Source organism: Rutidosis leptorrhynchoides, chromosome 6, assembly GCF_046630445.1.
Source record: "Rutidosis leptorrhynchoides isolate AG116_Rl617_1_P2 chromosome 6, CSIRO_AGI_Rlap_v1, whole genome shotgun sequence".
In the NCBI taxonomy this organism is placed as follows: domain Eukaryota; kingdom Viridiplantae; phylum Streptophyta; class Magnoliopsida; order Asterales; family Asteraceae; genus Rutidosis; species Rutidosis leptorrhynchoides.
This window is the reverse complement of record NC_092338.1, coordinates 180,929,292-180,942,467: the sequence shown is the minus strand read 5'-3', so window position 1 is coordinate 180,942,467 and position 13,176 is coordinate 180,929,292. Positions and strand designations below refer to the sequence as shown.

The 13,176-nt window shown below is 31.2% G+C and overlaps 1 protein-coding gene across 1 annotated transcript; it reads left to right on the top strand.

Moving 5' to 3' along the window:
- Positions 1 to 551: 551 nt before the first annotated feature.
- LOC139854280 (ethylene-responsive transcription factor ERF107-like) lies at positions 552 to 11,303 on the top strand. Its single transcript, XM_071843592.1, has 3 exons — positions 552 to 1,128; positions 11,005 to 11,102; positions 11,163 to 11,303. The coding sequence occupies exons 1-3, from the start codon at positions 552 to 554 to the stop codon at positions 11,301 to 11,303; spliced, it is 816 nt and encodes a 271-aa protein (XP_071699693.1).
- Positions 11,304 to 13,176: the final 1,873 nt, after the last annotated feature.

Here is a 13,176-nt window from a genome sequence, read left to right as displayed (position 1 = left end):
AAGTTAAGGGGAGTTGGTGGTGAATAAAAGGAAGGGTAAAAATGTCCAAATAATTATTTTGGTGGTGTATGTCAAAAATAAGGTGGTGTACGAATCACCTCCCAATATTTTTTACTAGGTAAAAAGGTTATAACAGATAAATAATTGTATTTTTTACAAGAGATACTCTGGTAACATAACTCGAACCTCTTCGTATTAATCTTCAAGCTTTATCCCTGCCAATTAATTTCCCGAATAGCGAGTTTTGTAACCTTGATGATATGAACCGTGAATGTTATATTAAATTAATTTAATTTAATTAAAAAAATAAGAACAAATAGCTTTATAGCATCATCGGTCAATACACAAAATCCCAAAATTATTTTCTCATAAGGCCACTCGCTCCATTATTATTTAAATTTTTAACATATTAAATCTTAAAAAAGAACATAACTAACCCCATACGATAACTTTTTCCACCTATATATATCCCATCACGACCTCATCATTTTATTGTCAGATTTTTTCTATAATCCACACCAAATCAAAACAGTGAAACATCAAACATCACCATGTCTCAACAACTCGACTTTGATTTTTCACTCATTGATTCCATTCGTAGTTACCTTCTTGATGATCATTCTGAAAATGTCTCTGACGATCTTAATCAAGTTGTTTATCCCATGTTAGATTCTCATTATTTGAGTTTTTCTTCAGTTTTTGATGAATCCGCCATAAATTTTGATCAAGGAATATGGCCCATTTTTATGAACGATCCAATATGGCCGTTGCCAAATCTTGACGATTATGAAATCTCTACCTTGTTACACAACTATAATGACAATATCTTTCCATTAAATCCTATTGATACACAAAACAATCTTGTTGATCAAATCACACAAATATTACCTCAAAATTCACATGATATTACGAACAATGAATCATTTGATGCGATTGTGAATAACGAAACTCTAGTGTTACCATCAATTCCTGATAGGAAATTTAGAGGAGTGAGACGACGACCGTGGGGAAAGTTCACAGCCGAAATGAGAAATCCCGAAAAGAAAGGAGCCAGATTATGGCTAGGAACGTATGACACGCAAGAGGAAGCAGCTTTGGCTTATGATCGAGCCGCTTTTAAACACCGAGGTTCTCATGCTTTGCTTAATTTCCCTCATTTGATCGACTGTCACAGCGAGAATCATGGCAAGGACTTGACGAGAAAACGCTCAATAACATCTTCATCCTCAGACTCTTTGTCCTCGGATTTTTTTAAAAATAGTCTTAAGAAAATTAGGAAAAGTTATTTTTATGAAGATTAAGTTTTAAGAAAATTAGGAAAAGTTATCTTCATGATGATTAAGTTACAAGTTATAACATAGACTCTAAGGATCATCACTCACGTGAAGTGGTGATATTTACTTATTTTCACCGTCTAAATTGACAAATCCTTCATAAATATGAATTAATAGGAGTTTATTGTAGAATATATCTAATTAATGATTGCTTTTGATGTATTTATCAATATCTGGCCTGATGGGGGCTATATGTGCAGATAATTGGAGTGTTTATTACTCCCTCCGTCCCAAAATAATTGTCCTGTTTTGACTTTTTGAGTCTTTTTTCTTCAACTTTGACCTTAAATATCTTTTTTGTGTTATATAATATCGAATGAAAGTTATACTAAATAAAAAAACATTCGAAAATAAATCTATTCATATAAATTTCATCAAATATTCTATAGCAAAAACCAAAAAATATTTAAAGTCAAAACTTAGTAAATTGACTTTGAAAAGTCCAACAGGACAATTATTTTGGGACGGAGGGAGTATAAACATTAATTAATGCCTATATCTATTAAATCTCTAAAATTATAATGTCATAAATAAACATTTTTTAAGCATAAAAATAATTCAAAATAAAAAAGAAATATTTTAAAACATCTTTGATGATATCATTATTTTATATTAATTTAATTAAAAAAATAATTGAAAATCTTTATAAATAGGAAATAAAAATCTCTTCTAAATTGTTTTAAAAAAATTTTAAAAGTAATTTATTACTACTAATAATTATTATTAAAAAATATAAATACTCAATTTTGAGTAAACTTTATTATTATTATTATTTATTTTTATTATAATAATTATAATAATTATATTATTAATATTTAAATATGGATTCTCTTTACGAGATTAATTACGATACATATGTATACAAGTCTCTATATATTGTAAAAACAACGACAAGTTTCTTAGTCGAACGGGTTATTAAAATAAATAACTTTAGCATCTACATTCACTTAATACCTAAACATGTAATTAAATTGTTTCGTTTACACAAATCCGTGATTCCACAGGTCATTTCACTAGTTTATTTTATATTTTTAAGCCATGAAATAGATCTGTATCCTATCAATCGATCGCACGTATAACATTCACTTGAATTAACATAGAAATAGGACCCATCTACGATTAATAAAAGTTTATTTTGCTTTGAAAAGAAAAGTAATAATCTCAATTGGTTCCAATGGTCATATATTTTGACCTAGACAAAAGTGAGACGTAGAGATTTCCGTAGTTATCTTTACGGATCTTTTGAAAATAATTACGGAGTAGTATTATTCATGCAAAGGTTGCAAAATTCATCATTCGAGGATTAATAGGTCGGAACTTTAGAAGGATTAATCGGTAATTCGGGGATTAATCGGAGATTAATTGGATTGTACTTTATATATTTAAATATTAAATTTTAAAAATTATATGTGTATATATAGAAAAAATCATAAATATAAATACAAACTTTAATGTAATTGTCCAAAATTATTCATTTTGCTGAAAAACTATAAAGTGCTACTTTAAATTCATGTTAAAATGTTAACTATTTTTTACTTTAACGACTTTGATTACCAAATTCGATTTTGACTCATCAATTGACGTTGACCGTTTAATTAAACGGGCTTTTGTAAATCAGAACGGATTTCTCTTAAAAATGATTAATCGGGGATTAATCGGCGAGTAATCGAGTTTTTTACAACACTGGTATTATTAAAGGGAGATTTATTGCTAACGCATTTCTATCAATCGATTGAGAGATTAATTTATGCAATTTCATTTATCTTATGAATTATCTTCATCTTTTTTTTTTTTCTTTCAAAAAACATGGAATATATTAAAATAATCTTTCACAACAAGTAAAAAATTAAAATTACAGCAAAAGGCAAGCTGGACTAACATAATACAACCCACTTGCAAAGGTACAATGGAAAGGCAATCAAAATAGAAAGCATATAAAAAACTCTCGGTAGCCTAAATCTCTAAGGGGACATAAAAAGTCACACATGAACTCCTTCCGATCTCAGTAGCATTGCTGGAGAATTGTACAATACATGAAGCTGAAAACTCTCGCATATATTGGCATTCACTAGCCATTGAAAGACTTTAAGTTTTATACTCTCAACTGTGGCGGCTCATCAATACATTTCTTCTCAACTTATAATCAATAAAATTGATTGATGATCTCAGTTGACAAAAAGTTTCTAGATTCCTTCACTTTCTTGAGGTTGTAAATTTGACAATCCAAAGTGGCAAGCTCGGACTTGTTTTTGATCAAATTAGTATCACTCCATGCTTTTAAAAACCTTTATTAACATTTTGCATTTGGTGAAAACAATGTGAGCCTAATAGCCTCAAACGAACACCAATAAATTTTGCACACCTCAATAAACCTTAGAAATGCAAACCAACCAATGAAGAACCGGAACGATTTCGGTCCCAAAAAAAGCGCTTTATCCCCCAAATTAATGGTTTGTGATTATTATCTCCCGATATTAAAATCGAACCCGGCAACAAGTTTAACCACTTGATATTGACAATCACCCGATCAATCCTAGATTTTTACCATCCGGACCATCTCAAGAAAACATCTCATTTTGAATAACTTGACCGATGAGACTTGCTATTGAAACTAAACTATTAAAATTAGCCATATAAACCACATACACCTCTTCACTATATCACTCATTAGAACTAAGTGTAGAGCTGAAATCTTCCAAAAAGTAGCTTGGACCAATCCATTTCCGAATCATCTTAGCAATAATATGCCAAATTTTCGAATCAACTTGGACCATTCCAGGGCGTACACAATTGAAAACAAATATCTACATTATTAGGGAAATATGTAAGATCATTTGATAACCAATTTCGACATTGAAAATGATCCTTAGCTTGCAATCAACTCTCCAACATGAAACTAAGTCACCCGATCTTCCCCTTCTTGATACTTGAACGCCATCAAACGTAGCCCCTCTCCAAACCTCCATAAACACTTTAGGTGAAACATTCTCCACCACTGTATCTTGAATCGAAATAAATTAAATTTGTAACTTAAAGATTCAAAATGCCTACTCTTCTCCCTTTGGTTATACAAGTGTGTATTTAGTGGGTTCAGAATCTGTAACCGGATTGATACTAGAATCGTGGTGTCACTTTCTTAATCGAGTATTTTGATCCACTTGGCAAAGGGCATCAAGAAATCACGATTAGGATATGACTAGCATGAACATTTGTCTTGACCAAAAGAAAATTGTTCCTTGAAATTATAAAAAGTATAATCTGAAAGTTTGATTGTTGAAAGTGTGTTAGAAATGACAAATTTCTGGAACCTTTCTTCAATGGACGAAGATATATATTTATAATGGGTCAAAAGGTGCAATGAAGTATTCCAACCTATGATCAAAAGTCACAAGCCTTGACAATAGACATGTTTGAATGGGTGCTTTAGAACACTAATAAACCACTTAAACAATTCCTAAAACATTCAGGTATAATAACCAACCATTTGTGAAACGTTGCAAAATGATTACGGAGCACCATATAAGAGGTGCGGCGCACCAAAAAATTTTCAAAACATGTCCCAAAGATTGCACCTTTTCTGCACCGACAACATTGTGGTGTGGCGCACTATATAAGAGGTGCGGCGCACCAATGGTGCAGCGCATATAGTAACGATTGTAGAGCACCTTAACACCCCAAAACTTACTGACTTTATGTGGTCCTTTCGCGTTATATGGTGTGGCACACCACCAAGATGGTGCGGCGTACCGTAAGCCTGGACATCCAAATCATAGTTTGATTCAACTCAAACCATACCTAGCTCAAGCTATCTCTTTTAGCTATTTGACGGACATGTACTCCACACTCTCCAAACCTGTTCTAGAGCATTAGAGATGACTTCACTTTCAACCTAGCAAATCCAATACACCAAAATGATTCATTGGATCACACTAAAATCATCAGCAAATTCCCCCCCCCCCCCCCATTTTTAGTGTGTCCATGATTTACTAAAATGTAAACAAACAGTCAAACCAATGCATCAATGGAAATGTTCTAAGGATTAAATTTCCACCTAGTATATTACACATTTCAAGAATTCAAAAATCAGGATGCTCGTAACGTTTGAATCCATCAATCCATTTGAATACTAGAAGATAATATACACATCGGTTTCATACCTTGTACAATTAAACCCGACACTTTACAAGCCATGTGTTCTAATCCTCTCTTGAACATATGAAAATCCAAGTCCAAGCTTTCTTGAAGCGAAAAAGCTTCATGTCCAAATAGGTAGTTTTCTTCAATCTTGCTCCTACAATGCAATTATTCAAGAAAACTATTAAGTTTATCTTGTAGGTCCGAACACATACCTTGGGATCATATTTACATGTGTTCCAATCTTCAAATCCGGAGTAGTTCTATATTCCATTTGAGGTATGGCGGATGTGCACTTTTGTAATATTGTCAAACTTTGACGATCAATTGTATCGGGACGTTCTCTAAAATAAAATGAATACTAGGGAGTATTACTACTAGAAAAGTTCGATAGACCTTCGATGATTTGGAGAAATAATTGACGACTCATTCCATAACGTCGTTTAAATTTGTAAGGCACGTACTTTGGTGTTTCCGAAAACTAATCGTCGTGAAATTGTTGCGTTGCGACTTCGCGATCCTTTGGAATATACAGTCGGGTTCGAGAGATTCGTGATTTACTAGCCTCTTCCGTGACTTGATTGACAAACTAAACAATTTTTTCGTCGTCGGAATCGAAATTAATAAGAAACTCGAGCATTTTGTACATTTTATCCAATGCAAAAATTAAGTACGTATGTAATTTGAGAGAAAAATGAAGATGATGAATTTTTTTGTGTAAAAAATGGTGAATATATGTGAAATGTCCCGTTCTTATTGATTAAAAACGTTCCATATTAATTGATTTCGTTGCGAGGTTTTGACCTCTATATGAGACGTTTTTCAAAGACTGCATTCATTTTTAAAACAAACCATAACCTCTATTTCATAAATAAAGGTTTAAAAAGCTTTACATAGATTATCAAATAATGATAATCTAAAATATCCTGTTTACACACGACCATTACATAATGGTTTACAATACAAATATGTTACATCGAAATCAGTTTCTTGAATGCATTTTTTACACAATATCATACAAACATGGACTCCAAATCTTGTCCTTATTTTAGTATGCAACAGCGGAAGCTCTTAATATTCACCTGAGAATAAACATGCTTTAAACGTCAATAAAAATGTTGGTGAGTTATAGGTTTAACCTATATATATCAAATCGTAACAATAGACCACAAGATTTCATATTTCAATACACATCCCATACATAGAGATAAGATGCACCTGGTAACCGACATTAACAAGATGCATATATAAGAATATCCCCATCACTCCGGGACACCCTTCGGATATGATATAAATTTCGAAGTACTAAAGCATCCGGTACTTTGGATGGGGTTTGTTAGGCCCAATAGATCTATCTTTAGGATTCGCGTCAATTAGGGTGTCTGTTCCCTAATTCTTAGATTACCAGACTTAATAAAAAGGGGCATATTCGATTTCGATAATTCAACCATAGAATGTAGTTTCACGTACTTGTGTCTATTTTGTAAATCATTTATAAAACCTGCATGTATTCTCATCCCAAAAATATTAGATTTTAAAAGTGGGACTATAACTCACTTTCACAGATTTTTACTTCGTCGGGAAGTAAGACTTGGCCACTGGTTGATTCACGAACCTATAACAATATATACATATATATCAAAGTATGTTCAAAATATATTTACAACACTTTTAATATATTTTGATGTTTTAAGTTTATTAAGTCAGCTGTCCTCGTTAGTAACCTACAACTAGTTGTCCACAGTTAGATGTACAGAAATAAATCGATAAATATTATCTTGAATCAATCCACGACCCAGTGTATACGTATCTCAGTATTGATCACAACTCAAACTATATATATTTTGGAATCAACCTCAACCCTGTATAGCTAACTCCAACATTCACATATAGAGTGTCTATGGTTGTTCCGAAATATATATAGATGTGTCGACATGATAGGTCGAAACATTGTATACGTGTCTATGGTATCTCAAGATTACATAATATACAATACAAGTTGATTAAGTTATGGTTGGAATAGATTTGTTACCAATTTTCACGTAGCTAAAATGAGAAAATTTATCCAATCTTGTTTTACCCATAACTTCTTCATTTTAAATCCGTTTTGAGTGAATCAAATTGCTATGGTTTCATATTGAACTCTATTTTATGAATCTAAACAGAAAAAGTATAGGTTTATAGTCGGAAAAATAAGTTACAAGTCATTTTTGTAAAGGTAGTCATTTCAGTTGAAAGAACGACGTCTAGATGACCATTTTAGAAAACATACTTCCACTTTGAGTCTAACCATAATTTCTGGATATAGTTTCATTTTCATAATAAAAATAATTTTCCCAGAATAACAACTTTTAAATCAAAGTTTATCATAGTTTTTAATTAACTAACCCAAAACAGCCCGCGGTGTTACTACGACGGCGTAAATCCGGTTTTACGGTGTTTTTCGTGTTTCCAGGTTTTAAATCATTAAGTTAGCATATCATATAGATATAGAACATGTGTTTAGTTGATTTTAAAAGTCAATTTAGAAGGATTAACTTTTATTTGCGAACAAGTTTAGAATTAACTAAACTATGTTCTAATGATTACAAGTTTAAACCTTCGACTAAGATAGCTTTATATGTATGAATCGAATGATGTTATGAACATCATTACTACCTCAAGTTCCTTGAATAAACCTACTGGAAATGAGAAAAATGGATCTAGCTTCAAAGGATCCTTGGATGGCTTGAAAGTTCTTGAAGCAGAATCATGACACGAAAACAATTTCAAGTAAGATTTCCACTCGAAATAAGATTGTTATAGTTATAGAAATTGAATTAAAGTTTGAATATGATTATTACCTTGTATTAGAAAGATAACCTACTGTAAGTAACAAAGGTTTCTTGATCTTGGATGATTACTTAGAATGGATTTAGAAAACTTGGAAGTAAACTTGCAATCTTGGAAGTATTCTTGATTTTATGAAACTAGAACTTTTGGAATTTATGAAGAACACTTAGAACTTGAAGATAGAACTTGAGAGAGATCAATTAGATGAAGAAAATTGAAGAATGAAAGTGTTTGTAGGTGTTTTTGGTCGTTGGTGTATGGATTAGATATAAAGGATATGTAATTTTGTTTTCATGTAAATAAGTCATGAATGATTACTCATATTTTTGTAATTTTATGAGATATTTCATGCTAGTTGCCAAATAATGGTTCCCACATGTGTTAGGTGACTCACATGGGCTGCTAAGAGCTGATCATTGGAGTGTATATACCAATAGTACATACATCTAAAAGCTGTGTATTGTACGAGTACGAATACGGGTGCATACGAGTAGAATTGTTGATGAAACTGAACGAGGATGTAATTGTAAGCATTTTTGTTAAGTAGAAGTATTTTGATAAGTGTCTTGAAGTCTTTCAAAAGTGTATGAATACATATTAAAACACTACATGTATATACATTTTAACTGAGTCGTTAAGTCATCGTTAGTCATTACATGTAAATATTGTTTTGAAACCTTTAGGTTAACGATCTTGTTGAATGTTGTTAACCCATTGTTTATTATAACAAATGAGATGTTAAATTGTTATATTATCATGATATTATGATATATAATATATCTTAGTATGATGTATATACAGTTAAATGTCGTTACAAACATAATCGTTACATATATGTCTCGTTTCGAAATCATTAAGTTAGTAGTCTTATTTTTTACATATGTATTTCATTGTTAATACACTTAATAATATATTTACTTATCATTTAACATAATTAACCAAGTGTATCAATATCTTAATATGATTCATATGTACCTAGTAAGACGTTGTTATAACGATAATCGTTATATATATAGTTTTCGAGTTTCTTAAATTAATAGTCTCATTTTTATGTATATAACTCATTGTTAAAATACCTAATGAGATACATACTTATAATAAAATCATGTTAACTATATATATAACCATATATATTTCATCGTATAGTTTTTACAAGTTTTAACGTTCGTGAATCACCGGTCAACTTGGGTGGTCAATTGTCTATATGAAACCTATTTCAATTAATCAAGTCTTAACAAGTTTGATTGCTTAACATGTTGGAAACACTTAATCATGTAAATAACAATTTCATTTAATATATATATATATATATATATATAAACATGGAAAAGTTCGGGTCACTACAATATGAAGGTATATATAGAAAAATAATATTGGATTAATTTTTTTATTTAAATTATATGCAACAATCATGAAATTTGTCACCAATCCTTAATTGCCGCATGTACAAAATCAGAATCCACACCCGTTGCTTCATGCGTTAGAAAGAAACCAACGCTCACAATTTCTTGGAAATTAATGCCTTGTTAGGCCATTTGTGGGTGTGGCTTTAGTGCCCAATCGGATCCCATGTTGTTTCTTGAGTACCGCTACAAATGGTCTAATGAATTATGGGCACGTCCTACTTATTTTACATTCACATTTTTGCTTAATAATTTGTTAGTTATATATTGTTAGACGATCACGTATGATGCGTGTATATGGAGCATGCCACTATACACATCATTAAATAAACTACAATTAAAATTACAGTTGATCCATACTCAATCCATTTGCTGAGTTCCATTACCTTCAAAGCATAACCAGGTACTCCGGTAAAATGAACATTACATATGCTCAAAATTATTATTGAATAAAATTAAATTACATCAGTTATTGGGTTTCATCTCTTTATATAACGCTTATTTTTGTTCATCACCTCCAATCGAATACCTTCATCACCTCTTGAAATTAGTGTCAAAACTATTAAACTCTCTAGAGTGGGACGTACAAGACGTGCGGTCGCACAAGACCCAATATTGACTATAAGTGCTCAAAACAATATCTTAATATTACATACATAGGCCCATTTTACATACATAGGCCCATTTTTCAATTAATAATCTAAATTATTAAGAATAAAATTACATAATCAATGTCGAATACTCCATAATATAATGCCCCGCTCTAAACTTCAACATCGATTCCATAAATTTATAGGTAATAATTTAAAATTATAGTTACATGTATATAAAAGGGTCCACTTTTATTTTTTCGTACAAGGCCCTTAATATTGACTAGACGGCCCTGATTAACTCCGTCACCTCTGAATCAAACACCATCACTTCCATTCAGATATCGATCTCCTAGTTATAAAAGATAAAAAAAAAATCACATGTCACTTTTTTTTCTATTGTAACCATTTTACAATTAGAGACTCTTTTAAACACTAAATTATAATTAATTTCTTTACGAGCGAAAAAGTGATATTCCTTTTATTGGAAACTTTTAAGGTTTAAGTTCTATAAAAGTTCTATTTGGGTAAAATGGGTCAAACTTTATAAAGTGAATGTATGAAACTTTTGGCATGTACATGTTGAGCCTAAAGCTTCATATAATTGGAGATGTATTTTGAATATTAGGGGCGCTTTGAAATTGAAGTTCTTTAGCGGTTTGGGTGATGGAGATTGGACTTCATTTTGATTTGACTTTTGGCATTTATCAGGTCCACTTTCTACTTTATTTGTAAGATTAATTGATATTTTTACATCAAGGCTTGGTAGACATTGTATAGTCAATAGTTGTAAACTTGGTGATATTTGGGTATGGCTTTGGGATCTGTTAGATAGATATGATGTTATGTTATCATACTATGTTCCGTAGTTGGTTTTTAATAAAGCTGGTGCTGTCAAATGGAGAAACAGTGATGGTAGTTTTGTTGAGTATTCTGTGGGTATAGCTCGGAGAGATCTTAATGTTGTTCAAAATGTTGTTCCTTGGTTTAAAACTGTTTGGTTTTCTTAAAATATACCAAGACATGCTTTTATTCTGTGGATTGCTATATATGGTAGATTACCTACACAAGATAGATTATAAAGATGGGTGTTCAGGTTGATCAGGTTTGCCCTCTTTGCTCTTCTATAAAAGATTCACATGACCATTTGTTTATTCACTGTGCATATACCAAGATGGTATGGTTGGAATTTAAGGGGAAAACTCATCTGGATATGATTAAGTTGATTTTGAGTGGTAATATTTTACGGGGTGATGTGGCTAATCTTGTTGCTAGAATGCCATGTAATAAGTTTATATGGAATATTATAAGAAGACTTGTGTTTGCTGGTATTATATACTCAATTTGGCAAGAAAGAAATTGTAGATTATTTCAGCAAAATAGTAGATTTTATGATGCTCTTTCCAAGGATATTTTTGAGGTAATACGGCTAAGGTTGAGTGGTTTGACCTTGGTTGACTCTTCTAAACTCAAAGAAGCAGCTTCTATATGGAGGTTTAGCTTTAAACCTTTTTTACTAAACCCACTTGTGGCATAAAATGGAGTGGTGGAATAATAGTTATTACTACTACTTATTTTTTTTTGTATAGTAGTAGTTATAAAATAGTTATTGTGCTATTTGGTCATAATTTGACTTTCTTGGGTAAAAGTTATGATTTGGTCATTTGCATGGTAGATGTTATATGGTATGTTTTGGTATTCTTAATTGCCAGAATACTGTATGACTTGATGGTTGACTTAAGGATAAAACATCAGATCTTGGTCTTATGTTGGAGATGTAGTACACTTTTCCATCTTTCTGTCTGTTTTAGCTTTGAGTTGACTAGGATTTTTATATGGACAGGAGGCGGTTTGATGGATAGTTGGCTTGGCTCCAATTATCCAGGGGCTATAGTTAATCATTTGGTGTCCTTAGTGGCCCTTATGATGCTTAGCATGATTTGGTGGCAGGAGGTTTCGTGGTGGTTTATTCTACGGTTATAGAGAGAATGTTTGGTAAGATATAGTGTAAGTAGTTTTGAAAATAGAAAAGAAAAAAGTATAGAAAAAAGAAAAGAAACAAGGAAAGGAAAAAACAGATTTAGTGTGACCTGGATGTGTATAGTTTTTGTGGTCTTATGTTGTGACAGGATTCAAGGATATGATGATTTAAAGTTTAATGAAGTAAAGCTTGTTGTTGTTAATGGTTTGAAAATTCAAGATACAAAGGCAAGCAAGGTCAAGTGCAGGAAAGATATGGCAGCTGGTTGTAGACATTTTTTGAAGAATTTGAAGAGTAATGTAAGGCATCTGAAGTCAAGTGTCAAATGGATGAAGAACAAAGTATAATTTGTCTTATCATCTTATATTGTGTTATTATTTCGCAGGTACATGTAGTGACCCGGAAAATTTCGACTAATTTTAAATCAAACTCTCGATATTGTATTATATTTTCAACACGATAAGCAAAGTCTGTTTTTTTTTTTTTTTTTTTTTTTTTTTTTTTTTTTTTTTTTGAAAGGCAAGCCCCCCAAAGTGTAGCAAGTGAGGATTGAACTTGGGTCCCTTTGGAACTTTCCAAGCATCCTACCACCAAGCAGCAAAGTCTGTTAGGTTGGATCTCAAAAATTTTGAACTGTTTCATATATTCAATTGACCTTCGACCATTCTCGACGATTCACGAACAACTATTTGTAAATAGTTACATATATATTTAAATATATATATATATATATATATATATATATATATATATATATATAAATATTACTTGTAAATATATAATATTTTATTTAGTTGTTTAAAAGAATATAATTAATATATTTATTTACTTAAACTTGTTAATTAAGATTTGATATATATATATATATATATATATATATATATATATATATATATATATAT